We start from the raw sequence: 15,739 nt of genomic DNA, 5'->3' as shown, positions 1-15,739 counted from the left end.
GTCTCTGTTACTATTTTCCCTACACTTATTGTATTACTTACGCTATCAACAAAATGAAAGTAATAAACATATTTACTTCAATATTCTGTTTTTTTTCTATTCCATTATTGATAACATTAACGTTTTCCACATAATGTTACGTCTTATCTTATCTTATTATCTTATCTTATTGTTTTCGGGGGCCCTTGCGGATACGCTTCGACCCATAGGGATACAATGTTAGGTCTACTTGGGCGGTTTACGAGTACATTTTTTGTTTGACTTCTTGTAAACAATTACAGTTATTTGTTACAAGAAACCAATCAAAAAAAGGACTTGTAAACCGACCAAGTAGACCTAATATTATGTGGGACGAAAGTACACATATGGATGCATATGTAGTTGTACACGCACACATACATACTTAGTTTCGGGGGAGAATCAGAGATGGCGCTTTCAAATGAGTTTCCATAAAATGCTTCAAGAGGGCTCTCTTTACCTATATTACTTACTTTACTCTTTGTTGAAATGTATGCCTTGCATTCTTTATTTATATTATAAGCCTTAATTCCTTATCTACTGGATCCCAGCACCTCCACCATTGTGGCCACCTCTCCCCCAGCCACTTACGGTATACAAATAAGACCGTAAAAGGGGAAAGGCGGCCACTAATTATTATTGTTTGTGTGGTGTGGGGTGTAAGAGTAACAGAATGCTTGGCATACATACCTTCATCTCCCATGAAGGATTCTTTATCCTCGCTCTCTCTGATCCACTTCTCTTGGGCCAGAGGAGCCTCAGTCTGCTTCGCTTTACTTTATGGTGGCTGGTTGTTTGACCCCGAGATCTGTGGGTTTAATTGCTCATGAATATGGTATTCTCATACAACCATCACCTTCTATACATATAACTTATCTCTACAACAAAAGAGAACCATCTTACAAGGCCTGATGAAGGTTCTAAGGACCCCCCCCGCGGGGGGGTCCGCCGACACATGGTCGGATAACCCGGACGCCTAACATCCGAGCCGAGGCAACTGCCGCACATCGACACGCCTCTAGCCGTGCAGCCGAAACCGCCACGGCTCTCGCACACTGGGGCGCATCTAGTCTACCCAGGTGGAGATGAAGGTTCTAAGGACCCCCCCGCGGGGGGTCCGCCGACACATGGTCGGATAACCCGGACGCCTAACATCCGAGCCGAGGCAACTGCCGCACATCGACACGCCTCTAGCCGTGCAGCCGAAACCGCCACGGCTCTCGCACACTGGGGCGCATCTAGTCTACCCAGGTGGAGATGAAGCCTGGGGCACATCAAGTCATACCCAGACAGAGAAACCTAGTTTGCCTTACCTAAGATGGTCTCAAGAATAGCTTCCACGGCAGATCCCGCGGCAAGCTAACCTCATATGAACTTACTGCTCCTGGATAAAGGGGATCATTGCATAGAGAAACCATACCACCACTGTGAGCACCAAGTAACATAAGATACTTAGCTTTAGACGACTCAGGACAGCTGTGGGCTTCCTCACTGTATATTACACTTTTATGCACTCACACGCTTCGCGCCATACTGGTTTTTACCTTACAACTTGCCACGTTGGAATAACTTACCACAGTTCCACTCAGAGGGCGCTGTTCAGTGTTGCCGCTAGGAAATTTGTATTGTGACATTAGATATTCGTGCTTGTCACGACAAGGTACACCACAATTATAAATTAAAACATATTTATAGTCTAGCAAACCAATTTTGTCAGTAGGTAAAGGTGCGAAATTCAGATTTTATATGGAAGATCGACCCTTCGCGACAGCATATTTCAAATTTGCCGCCTATTCCTACTGACAGAAATGGCTTGCCAAACTATAATATATATACTAAAGTTGCGGGCGCAGCACGGTTCCATTTTTATCGACTATCACTATGCGCGTCCCTTTCGCACTTACATACTTGTTTAGAACGTGACGGGCATGGTGACATGGGATAAAAACGCGACCGTGCTACGCCGCCTGGTCAAGCAGATCTTGTAGTAGAAAAAGGCGGCAAATTTGAAAAATGTAGGCGCAAAATGTAGGATATATCATCCCATAGAAAATTTTAATTTCGCGCCTTTTTCTACTGACAAGATTTGCTTGACCAACTTTAGTAATATATTATAGTTTGGCAAGCCATTTCTGCCAGTAGCAATAGGCGGCAAATTTAAAATATGCTGTCGCGAAGGGTCGATCTTCCATATAAAATTTGAATTTCGCGCCTTTACCTACTGACAAAAGAACAAAAAAAAACTATACTCATCCTTTTCTTTTGGGTGCTAGTACTACTTGAAGACAAAGATAGTATGATTCTCTCTGTCTATGTTTGAAATAAGACAGTCCTTTGACACACTATAATACAAAAAAATGGTATCGCGCCATGAATCTAGTATAGGATCCTACCTTCTATGTATCGCATGGTATCGCACACAACAGTATTCGGGAGGACGGCCATTAGCCCCCATTCCCACGGGCGCTTTTACAACGCGCGTTAAATAAGCGTTTGAATGACACAAATGGATACATGTGTATTTATTCACACGACAGCGGTGGCGCTTTTTATCAAGCGTTGTTGAATTTTCGACTTTAAGCCTTGGTCGTTAAATCGAATTTAGCGTGTCGACGGATTCAAGCGCTTTTTTAACGCGCGTTGAAAAAGCGCTCGTTATTATGAGGCCTTAGGTAAGAGTAGAGATAGCAATATAAACGTATACGGAACTATAGTTTGTCAAAGCACTGTCTCATTTCAAACATAGACAGAGAGAATCATACTATCTTTGTCTTCAACTAGTACTAGCACCCAAAAGAAAAGGATGAGTATAGTTTTTTTTTGGTTCTTATTTACTGACAAATTGGTTTGACCAACTATATGTATCAAGCATAGAAGGTAGGATTCTGTAGAAGTGGTATACGCGTGCCTCCGTGAGGGACAAAACATACGCAATGCGACACTATGATTGGTCGAATTTATTTCTTGCCCACCATAATCCATATTAAATTTACGGTGGGGAACAAAAAATATGAGAGACTGTGACAAGGACAAACAATAATAGCGCTTTCGCTGCTACTCCTACTGAAAGATACATAAGACTATCCCGTTCGGTCATTTCCCCCCACCCCTCATGCCAGATACAGTTATATCCTTGATTCATGGGCCCAGTTTTATAAAGTTACAAGTTACAAGTGTACAGGCGTTTACTGGCAACACTTGCTCCGTTTTTTACAATTTGCGTTTTATAAAAGTACTGTGTTACAATTTTACAGGTTACAGGTACAAGTGCCTGTAGCTCAACCATAGACGAAAATATGGGAGTTTAATATTTTTAAACTCATAATCGAACAAGCGTTTTATAAAAATATTGTAAATTACAAGTGTAGATTGATACACTTGTAACAAAAACTGACATACGTCTTGAGTCCTGTAATTCTTAAGTTTTAATTAAAATTATTCGTTTTCTGAGCGATTTTAAACTTTACTCTTTATTGTTAGGCACCAATGCGAACGATTTTGCCAGGGCATGCATACTTTTCCATGCACTGACCTTATCAGTTTTTGTTAATGTAATTACCTATGTGTAAATAGGAAATAAAGTGACAATATGTTTGATATTGATTTTATTGATGATATCGTTTTATTTTATCTACTAGGAAACGGAAAGGGATTGGTGCCGATATTTGTCGTTGATTTATTAGCATTCGTCTCTTTATTTAAGTATAGTGCATTCACAATTCACATTATGGTAAAGTGTACTATTCATCATTTTCGATACACAGCGTACTTATCTTTGAGCCGCTACCGAAACGATACATTTTATAATGTAATGTGAAACAGTATTTATTTACTTATTAGGTAAATATTTCATGAAATCTAACTTAATCTGAATCTGAAAACGGCCCGAAAAGTATATCCTTGGCATCGAACACCGCTCTCAACCACTCGATTTTTCCTTCATTTCTGGGCATTTTTCCAATAATTAATATTTTACAACAAACAATAAGGCCCCATTCGCACGACAGCTTTTTCAACGCCCGTTAAAAAAGCGTTTGAATGACACAAATGGATACGTGTGTATTTATTCACACGACAGCGGTGGCGCTTTTTATCAAGCGTTGTTGGATTTTCGACTTTAAGCCTTGGACGTTAAGTCGAAATTAGAGTGCGGACAGATTCAAGCGCTTTTTTAACGCGCGTTGAAAAAGCTGTCGTGCGAATGGGGGCTAACACAGCATTTATAGTGCGTCAAGCAAATCTTGTCAGTAGCAATGTAAAGCAAACTAAAGTAGGGCAACACTCAAAGAGCAGTATTGCGCTAAGAAAAGCAGCAATGTACGTCGAACCAAAACGAATATGATTTTTTTTTCGCTGAGCGCGCCCTACGTACGTCAATTCAAATTGTCACTTGCGGCTTATTGAAAATTTTAGAAATTGTTATTTAATATGGACGGACAATTTAAAAGCCATGTTAGTCAAAATGATTAACAAATTTGAAGATATCAAATTACAATTAGAAGCGGACTATGCCATTAAACCATTCTGAGAGAACTCAACACGACGTGACATCATACTGGGGCAAGTTGAAGGCAAGCGCGCTAGAGGAAGAGCCCCTGCAAGATGGTCGGATTCCATAAAACAAGCATGTGGTTCCATGCAGAGGGCAGCCCACATAGCCCTTGTTCGCGACAAATGGAGGGACATAGTTATTGGTCACGATCCTCAGTCATGAGGGAACGACAAAGAAGAAGAGATGCCATTAAACTAGAATGTATGAATAAAATCATTGCTTCCGCAGGTAGATGTCCTACTGGATTTTAATATTTTATTAGATTTCTCAGTTGGAATTCAATTTTAATCATAGCAAAATGGAAAATGTGGAATATTTGATACTTACAATATAATATGCCACTTGTTAATGTAAATTAGTGTACTTTTCTGGATCAATATCACTTACCTACCTGTGTAATATTTTGATTGGTATATATTGTACAATATACATACTTAATAAAAATAAAACAAATGATATTTGGGTGCTTATTTCATTTAAATGTAAGAGAAGATAAGGGTCACGTTAACTTACCTACACTTTAATTCAGGGCATTCATTGAAAAAATATGAAGTTACCAAGGTTACCTGGTCACTTCAACCAAGCATCATAATACTCTGTAGTCATCTATTGCATCTTAAGCATAAAACAGATTTGTTACAAAATGTGTAATTTAAGTTTCCAAACATAAGGAGTTAACTCCTTTTATCTTCCCTATATAACTTTAATTAACTTACAATAAACATTTCTTGATTTATAATTTGTAGGGTTCTGTGGCAGGCATAAAATAGATTCTTTATGTAGTTTGGCCCAGGACTGACTGTCTAAAGACAGAGGGAATCATACTCTTTGTCTTATGCTAAAGCTATGACTATGGATCTTGGATCTGACTAACTGGCTAGTTGTGTTTGCCAGGCTAAAGTTTAGGAAATATGTTTGAGAAATATAACACAATTATAATATTGTTATGTTGTGTATGGTATGTATAATTATAGTTCAGGGATACTCTTTACATGCTAGTTTGGTAACATTTTGCTCATGCTGCTGTTTTGTGTATGGGCTAAAAATGTTACACATATCAGCTAAATTATAGTTGGTATGCTGATAATTAAACAAGGCATTTATATATCAGGAGAATACTGTTAGGAAATTTTATTAACTTGCACATTAGGCTATTCAAGATTTGTCATTTTGGAAATGTGAAAATACTTTTCTAAAATTATACCTACACTGCGTCTAGTGCTCCATATGAATGCTGACTACATTATTTTCTTTTATTGAGCAAACAGGTATGTAAAGCGACTTAAAACTTATTTTAAAGGTAAATAGGTACAGTCAGCAGCAAAAGTTGCTAAGCGGGCCAGGTATTCAAAATTACCTTGACACATTCTTATTCTCTTAATAATAAAGCCGCGTCAAGATCATTTTGAACACCTGGCCCGCCTAGTAACTTTGCTGCTGACTGTACCTGTTTCAACAAGTATAAACTAGGATTTCCCATAGGTATATATGTGCAGTAGCTGAGAGCATGAAACAAATTAACCTAAATAATATATTTTCTTGATAACTAACATAAGGACAACTTATACAAGAATAATCTATTCCATCAATATTTAAGCTCTCAATATTTTTGTTACATTCTTAACTAATAAATTTATTTTTCGTCTTGGTTGCGCTGTACACGTATATAAACCGCCGTAGGTAAGTATTGTCTGACTGAACTTCTGAAGAGAAACTACCTACTACAAACGCCTCATATTGAGCGAGATTTAATCCTGCAACAAACATATGTAAGGATTAGGTAATGTTGCGAAAGAACGGCGATATAATCAAAGTTCTTAATACTGTTTTAAAAGTTTACCTTTGTAAATTATGTAGTCGAATCAGTCGCTGAAATTATCAAGATATGTGGGCCTATGGACGGTTTCCAGGACACAATGTGTGGTCTTATTGGATATATTTAGGCATACGTTTTAATTTTATTTATGCCTTTCAACCCTAAAACAAAAAAAACTGCACATAATCTTAAAAGTTCCCATGTTCTTCCAGTACTTGTCATAACCTAAAATTTTAGTAATGTTTACTATCAACGAGTATGATTATACATTGCAGGCTTAGCTTTGCTTAAGGTAATGCACAATCTTATTAAATATCAGAAAATATCACAGGTCACAGCAGAAATATCTCTTGAAATAAAAACGATTCAGAATGTCAACAAACAAGTTGGCCACAGATAAAACACAGATGACACGCGATTTTGGAATTATTCGAACACAGTGTTGCTAGCCCGCGATTTTTCAAATTTGCCGCCTTTTTCTACTGACAAGATTTGCTTGACGCAGTATAGTAGAGCGTGAGTAGAGCACAGAGTATCTATGACAGACGTTTTTTTTTAAATAGTGATGTCCTTCACACCTGTAGATTTCACATGTAATCGAGATTGACCGTGGTTCTTTACAACTGTAATTATCTATGTGTATTTATAAAACACCTGTAGCCGTTCACAGTGCATTACAGGTGCCTGTAGCCTGTACTCTTGTAACCTGTAACTTGTAACTTTATAAAACTGGGCCCATGGTATCAAGTGACATTTAGGCCCCGTTCGCACGGCAGCTTTTTCAACGCGCGTTAAAAAAGCGTTTGAATGACACAAATGGATAACCATGTATGTATTCACACGACAGCGGTGGCGCTTTTTATCAAACGTTGTTGGATTTTCGACTTTAAGCCTTGGTCGTTAAATCGAATTTAGAGTGCAGACAGATTCAAGCGCTTTTTTAACGCGCGTTGAAAAAGCTCCCGTGAGAATGGGGGCTTAGCCCCCATATACTGGTGGCTACAATTTGAGTTGTTTTAAAAAGATCCACAATGTATAGCAAGCTTTAAATCAGTAATTTATGAACGCACCTGACATTGAACTGACGTTGACGTAACATTTGTCATTGACCTAGCACTTGACAACGCGTATAGCCTCAAAAATACTAAAAAAATATCAAAACAAACGTAAAACTACATAAAGAAAGCATGTGGTTCTTTTACTTATTAACGATTATATCAGTAGTAGTGCAGGCTGTATTTGCCACATTGGCTTTGGGTGAGTATTTTTACATTAATAGCAACATTTTTTTTTGCAGTATATATATTAGAAAAATATAGTTTTATGTATTAAAACGATGTGAAAAGAGCTTCTATTGGGTTATTATTATAGGAAACCAGCCTATTGTTTGATTTTTAATGAAAATCTGTGTTGTAACAGTGTATAATAGACAAATCTGTGACGTTAATATACGCAGTTGGACGCAGCTGTATTTGATTTATAATGGTAATTAATTACTTACAATAAAGTTTTAATGTCGTTATTCAATGCTATTGATAAGCGCGGAAACTTAATACTTCACTACAATTCAAATTCATTCGGTATGTAACTTCCTAACAACTATGATAAAAAAAAGGTGCTTGAGTTGAGTAATCATAATAACATATCTATAAATAATAGTATATTTTGATACCATTTATTTTATAATATTCAGTGTTAGGGCTTACTACTAAAATAGACTGATTACTGAAGCATGGGATGTCATGGGGCTATATAAAATGTGTTTGTATGGACTATATAAACACATTTTATTAAGTTTATAAAAACTTTTTTCCATATTTGATATTTACCAATTGCTTTTCGGTGAAGGAAAACATCATGAGGAAAACGGACTAATCCTAATAAGGCCTAGTTTCCCCTCTAGGTTGGAAGGTCAGATGGCAGTCGCTTTCGTAAAAACTAGTGCCTACGTCAATTCTTGGGATTCATTGTCAAGCGGACCCCAGGCTCCCATGAGCCGTGGCAAAATGCCAGGATAACGCGAGGAAGAAGATAAAACTTTTTTCCACATATGAAGCCAATGAGTATTTAGTGGGCATATTTTTACCATTTGTAACAGAAAAAGAAACTCCTATAAGGCCAACCGGGGTAATAGCATGGGATTATTGCATCTATTTGACTTTTTATTATTATTACAGCTTTATTTATTTCAGCGAATATAATGTTTGTTTATATGTTGTTGTATTATTTGTTAATTCTTTTCACTGATCCCTATTGGGTAAAAGCCTCCTCGAGTCCCTTCCATTGTTCTCTATCTGTAGCTAATTTCATCCAATTTATTCCTGTTTTTCCAACTATTTGAACTATGTCGTCTGACCAGCGCTTCTGTGGCCTTCCTTGATGTCTTTTTCCAGGTGGTCCTGTCCATTCAGTCACAGTCTTAGTCCATCTTTTGTCTGTATATCTTGACACATGACCAGCCCATTGCCCTTTTAGACGCAGTGTTTGTTTTAGGGCATCCACAAGTTTAGTTCTTTTCCTGATCTCTTCATTTCTGACTTTATGTATTCGTCTTAACTTCAACATACTCCTTTCCATGGCATGTTGACATGTGGAAATTTTATTTTTTATTGTATTTGTGTATGTCCATGTTTGACAACCATATGTCAGACAAGGTAGTATGCAAGTGTCCATTATTATCTTTTTTAACTTTGGATGGTAGTCGCCTTTAAGTACTTCTTTTTGTGACCAGTATTTTCTCCATGTGTTGTTTATTCTTCTGTCGACTTCTTCTTCATTTTGTTTTTTATTGAAGGACACTTGTTTGCCTAGATAAATATAGTCATTTACGTACTCCACTTCGCTTCCATTCACTTTTATTATCCGAGTTTTAGAGTTGGTCATTACTTTAGTCTTTTCTATGTTCATGTACAGTCCGACGCGCATGCTCTCATTTGCCAGAGATTGCATCATTTCTTCTAGTTTCTTTGATGACTCGGCAAAGATGACAATGTCGTCTGCAAATCTGAGATGACTGAGATATTTGCCCCGTATCCACAGTCCTTGGTTACTCCAGTTGATTTTTTTGAAGACTTCTTCCAGTACTGCTATGAAAAGTTTGGGTGATAAGGGGTCTCCTTGTCTTACTCCCTTTCTTATTGGTATTTCCTCTCCAGTTTTTTCCAATCTTACTCTGCTGACGCTTTGATTGTAGATGTTTCTGATTATGTTTATGTAGGTTTTGTGTACTCCGCAGGATGTAAGTGCTTTCCAGATTGACTTGTGCGTTATGCTATCAAAAGCCTTTTTATAGTCAACAGGAAATGTGGCCCTGCTAAAATACGATAGAATCATAATCAAAGGGAAAGAAAACCCAGACAAAAACAAAGAAAAGAGGAAACGGTCACCATCAAAAACACCAAGCAAACAAGCCCAGGAAGAGGAGATTATACAAAAGGTGCCCAATAAAATAAATAAAATAAATGCATTCGATAACATGCACAAACTCACAAAACGAAACAAGTAAACAATAGCAACGAACAAGCAGCAACCGCCGGAAGAAAACAAACTTAGACAAAACAAATATATTAAATAACAATCTAACAGCTACAACAACAACAACTACAACAACAACAACTACAACAACTACCACACCATTCCCCAAGCCGGCTGGTCACCGTGGGGAAATAGACCACCACCCTCACCCTCACCCTTCATCCAAGGAAAAACAAAAGTTAAAAATCTGCACCTACAATGTGAGATCACTCTCCACCACAGAGCGACTGATAGAACTACTCCAAGCAATCAAGAACATAGACTTCGACATAATTGGACTTAGTGAAGTCAGAAAAATTGGTAACAAGATTGAAGAGCTACAAGAATACATTTTCTGCTACATAGGAGAAACCTGCGGCCACCACGGCGTAGGATTTTTAGTTAAAAAAAATATACAAACAAAACATTATCAGCTTTGACGGACTGTCAGAAAGAGTAGCAACATTACAACTAAAGTTTGGAGACAAAGTTATAACTCTAATACAAGCATACGCCCCTACCATACAAGCTAGTGAGGAGGAAATGTGCACATTTTACGACGATCTACGAAAGGCACAATACTCACAAAGGCAAACAGTTATAGTAATGGGCGACTTTAATGCCAAAATAGGGCAACCACAGAGACATGAAAATCTAATTCTAGGTAGTTTTGGATATGGCAAACGCAATGATAGAGGAAATACACTAATGCAATACGCCTATGAACAGAAATTATCTATTATGAACACATATTTCAAAAAGAAACCTAGTCGTCGATGGACATGGGAAGCGCCAAATGGCAAAACTAGAAACGAAATTGACTTTATCTTGTGCAATAATCCTAAATGTATAACAAATATAGAAGTCTTGAATCAAATATCTTATCCATCTGACCATAGATTGGTGAGATCAACTGTCATACTACAAACACCAAAAAAGTCCAGAAGATCCTATAAATCCTCACCAATGTCATTAAAAACAAATGAAGAAAAAGCCAAGTACATAACAAACTTAAAAGATAAATTGCAAAAGGAAATGATACAAGATTGTTATGACATACAGAGTTACTACGACAAGTTGGAAAATGTTATAACAAATAGTCTAAAAACCAACAACAGTGCGAGAAATGAACATCAAATACTAAAGAAATCAACAATTAACCTTATAAACAGCCGCACACAACTAATTCGAACTCCAAACAAAACAAAAGAAATGAAAAAAGAACTAATGGTAGAAGAGCCGGCCGCAAAATTTCTAACCGACTTGATACCACGATGAAATGCACAATGGTTTCCCAGAAAAGTTATGCTAAGTCCGAATTCGATAGTCTGCCACGGCGGAACTTGCCGAAAGTACGAAAAAGAAGGCCACTTCCGGTGCGAAAAAAGGGGCTGATTTAACCCATCTGATACCGAGATAATAGTTATGGCAGCAGTTAGAAATTTACATGTAGACACAGAAAAGCGAAGTCTGCCACTATTTTTTTTGCCGGAAGTGCTTGGCAGACGCTCTCAAAGGTGACCATCGGGACCCCTAAATTAACCCATCTGATACCACCATGAAACCAATGCCAGTCGGTAGGTATGAACTCTCATGTCAGGAATATATAAGTCTGCCAAGGCTTTTCCTGCCGAAACACCATGGCAGACGAGATTATGTAAGCAAGGTCGCCATCGGTTACCCTACACTAACCCATCTGATACCACCATGAAACCAATTCCATTCGGTAGGTATGAACCCCCATTTTAGGAATATATAAGTCTGCCAAGGTTTTTCCTGCCGAAACACCTTGGCAGACGAGATTATAAGCAAGATGACCATCGGTTACCGTACACTAACCCATCTGATACCGCCATGAAACCAATTCCAGTCGGTAGGTATGAACCCTCATTTCATGAATATATAAGTCTGCCAAGGCTTTTCCTGCCGAAACACCTTGGCAGACGAGATTATGTTAGCAAGGTGTACATCAGTTACCCTACATTAACCCATCTGATACCTCCATGAAACCAATTCCAGTCGGTAGGTATGAACCCTCATTTCGGAAATTTTTAAGTCTGCCAAGGCCTTTCCTGCCGAAACTCCTTGACAGACGAGATTATGTAAGCAACATCCGCATCCGTGGGACCGGTATACGTGATTACTGTAGGCTTATTTATTACTTTATGCTTTTACATATTTGTATATTATTATGTTATTAATGAAATATATTTATAATTTATTAAACCTATACCTAATACATTGGGAATTCATTACCTGCTTACGGCAGTAGTAGGGAGTAGTGGGTGAGTTCTGGCTCACTTAGCCAGGCCAACAGTCCCTCCCCCTTTTTTTCCCTTGTTGAGGCCCTGCAACCTTACCTTGAACCCAACCTAATGTCATTGTAGCTCGAATCTAACCTAATCTATTTTTATTGCTTTTAGAAAATATTCTAATAACAATTATCTACTTTTGCAAAGTTAAATGTTGAATTCTTTATTTCGCAAAATGGAATTTTAATGTGACTATAATGTATGTGCAATCTACTTAGAAACTGGGTTTAGAAATATAAAAACACACATTTTATATAGGATAATAAGTTTATTCAAGTAATATTCTGAACATATGAGATATAGTAACATCATTACTTATTCTGTGTACAGTGGAGAAAACATGCAAGTTGACATTTTTCGTTTTAAAATAAAGATAAACTAAACAGTATTTGCCACAAACCGATGTAAAAAAACTTTGCAGTTGTTGATTACAATACCATATCTTAAGGCCCCAGTACACAATGGGCCATCGCCGGCCATTCCAAGGGACGCATTTATGCGTTAGAGGGAGCAAATGATATTGCTATCTCATTCTACCGCATGGCTGCGTCCCTTGGAGTGGCCGGCAATGGCCCATTGTGTACTGGGGCCTTTACAATTTCTCTCCATGAACATTTTATGATACCCAACCAACCTTCCGGTTTTCGCCCGAATGAATTAAAATATTCACCAACACCATTGACATCAATATAAATGGCTATCCGATGTCAGCCAGGTTTAAAATCCGGATCTAAATTGATAATAAGCAATTTAAACAGGTGAACAGGTAGCTGAACAAACATTGGCATTTTGTTGGCTGCAAATACATTCGATTCCACGCCTATATTCATTTTACTCATATAGTGTTACACAGAACTCATTTGCTGTCAAGAATTACCGACAATTGTCGTGTTTCTTGTGACAATTGTCATTAGCTTCGCAAAATAAGTACTTAGTATTTGGCGATATAATGGAGTTTTTATTTTATTAACATGTTGGTGGCAAACAAGCACACCGCCCGTCTGATGGTAAGCGGTTACCGTAGCCTATGGAGGCCTGTAACGTCAGTACCAACTGTGATGTCGACAAGTGTCGCACCTGCCACCGTAGTGAAATAGAGGCCAGGCCCCAATTTCACATCGGTGACAGGTGCGACGAATTGTAAAATCACTATCGCTGACGTCACAGGCATCCATGGGCTACGATTACCACTTACCATCGGGCGGGCCGTATTCCTGTTTGCCACCATCATTGTATTATTAAAAAAAAACTTTATTATATCGGAAAAAACAGATATTTCTCCTGTGAAGTTTCTGACAATTGTCAAAGATCTAGAAGAATTGTAGGTAATTCTTGACAGGTAATGAGTTATATGTCGGAATTTCGTGACAATTGCAGTGTTTCTGTGACAATTGTCATAAACTTAGCAAGAGAAATATCTGTTTTTATCTTCTTATCTATCATAAAGTTTTTTTTTTAATAATACAATGATGGTGGCAAACAGGAATACGGCCCGCCCGATGGTAAGCGGTAACCGTAGTTCATGGATGCCTGTGACGTCAGCAACAGTGATTTTACAATTCGTCGCACCTGTCACGTTGGTGAAACAGGGGCCAGGAGTTAAGTCAAAAGCTAGTAAACAGTAATCTCCTCCATAGTCCTCTCTAACTTTCAGGCAGTTTTATTAACTTCTTATGGTATCAATGTGGAGTATAAATAGTCTACTATACATATATCCCAAAAACTTTAACGTTTACGTTTTTAAATACAGGGTGACCTTAGCCATTGGACAAACCCTGAAATCCCACATAGGGTTACTTCTCAGAAATGCTCTAACGGTAATTTCTTTTTAATTAGAACAAAAGATAAAACATTAAATTATCAAACAAAAGTTAATTCCAATAATCGACAACAAAAAGAAACATACTGTATTAATCATTGGCAGTGCTTTTGACAATTTGTTTGAAAATGTGCGGCAATGATGACATTTGTCAAAAGTCAGAATCTTATTAATGTCATAAATAAAAAAGATAATCAAAACGGTCGAAGAAAGTTTTAATTAATTTAATTTAATTTAATAATTAATAATTAATCTTATTTAAAGCTGCAACACGACTGATTAATTGACATGATTGTTCTCCCAGAAGGAGGTTCGTGGGGTGTTAGACTTTGGTACGGTCGTATAGAGGGCGGTCTCGTGACTTCAGAAAATTCCGACTTTTGGCCTACCGCTTCCGGTCAGAAAAATGTTCGACGGCCCGGCCAAACGGTGGGAGGTAGGTGGGGGGTGCTCGACCAAATGTCATAGAGGGACCCTGGCAGTTTTTGACGCCGCCATTTTTTTTCAAAATGGCTGACTTTTTTTTTTAATTTTTTCAAGTTTGTCCTAGCGCGCTGAAATTTTGGTCACGGAATCTCGGGGTCCTCTAGATTCGTATGGGAAAAAAAAATTTCGAAAAAATCCAAGATGGCGGAAAAAATGGCCCCTTTTAGGGGTCATCCATTAATTACGTCACACGAATTTCTAGGTTTTTTGACCCCTCCCCCCCTCTTGTCACATTTGGTCACATTTGGCAAACCCCTCCCCCCCTAGTGTGACGTCACATTTTTTCTACGAAATCGCCAAATCGAATTAAGTAAGTACCTAAGTATTATTAATATTTTATCAAAATATTTTTGACGATATAAATATTAGTAATTTTATAACCCAAAACTGCTTAGGAAAGAAAACTAAAAGAATAAAACGATTATCGTTTTAAAAACTTGTTATTTAAATGTACAGCGAATAAAATAATTAAAAAAAAAAATCGGTTACTGATGAAGTTAAAGTGACGTCACAAAGTTTGTGTCTCCCCCCTCCCCCATGTCACAACATGTCACATTTTCTTGACCCCCTCCCTCCCCCTAAACGTGTGACGTAATTAATGGATGACCCCTTATTTTGTATGGCAACTTTTAAACGGTGCGAGATAGGTGGGGGGTGCTCGACCAAATGTCATAGAGGGCCCCGAGACAAAATAAACTGCATTTAAAAATTTTCAAACGGGCCGACTTTTTTATTTTTATTTTTTCAAGTTGGTCCGAGCGCGCTGAGATTTGGCATGGCGAGAGATAGAAGCCTCTAGATTCCTATGAAAAAAAAAATTTTTGGAAAAAATCCAAGATGGCGGAAATAATGGTCATTTTAATTTTGTATGGCAACTTTTAAACGGTGCGAGGTAGGTGGGGGGTGCTCGACCAAATGTCACCACCGACCGACAAATGTCGACCAGAGGGCCCCGAAACAAAGCAAACTGCATTAAAAAAAATTCAAAATGGCCGACTTTTTTTTTAATTTTTCAAGTTGGTCCGAGTGCGCTGAGATTTGGCATGCGGCGAGCTAGGGGGCCCAGCATTACCATGTAAACAATTTTTTTGGAAAAATCCAAAAAGGCGGGCGACAGGGCAAAATTCAAATTTCCAAGTAGGTTAAGCGAGCCCGAAGGGCGAGCTTCAGGCCGGGAGGCCGAAGGCCGACCCCGCGTAGGGCCGTCAGGCCCGGAGCTTCAC

At 38.1% G+C, this 15,739-nt stretch overlaps 1 protein-coding gene across 2 annotated transcripts in view; it reads left to right on the top strand.

Moving 5' to 3' along the window:
• The first annotated feature begins 7,473 nt into the window (after positions 1-7,473).
• The window catches only part of LOC134803053 (protein TEX261), a 28,240-nt gene continuing 19,974 nt past the window's right edge, over positions 7,474-15,739 (top strand). For both annotated transcript variants that reach the window (XM_063775757.1, XM_063775758.1), the window contains exon 1: positions 7,474-7,643. In XM_063775757.1, coding sequence (XP_063631827.1) covers positions 7,574-7,643 — 70 coding nt within the window. In that variant the 5' untranslated portion in view covers positions 7,474-7,573. The remainder of the gene's footprint in view (positions 7,644-15,739) is intronic.

Source organism: Cydia splendana, chromosome 26 (genome assembly GCF_910591565.1).
Source record: "Cydia splendana chromosome 26, ilCydSple1.2, whole genome shotgun sequence".
Taxonomy (NCBI): Eukaryota; Metazoa; Arthropoda; class Insecta; order Lepidoptera; family Tortricidae; genus Cydia; species Cydia splendana.
This window is presented reverse-complemented; position numbering and strand designations above follow the sequence as displayed.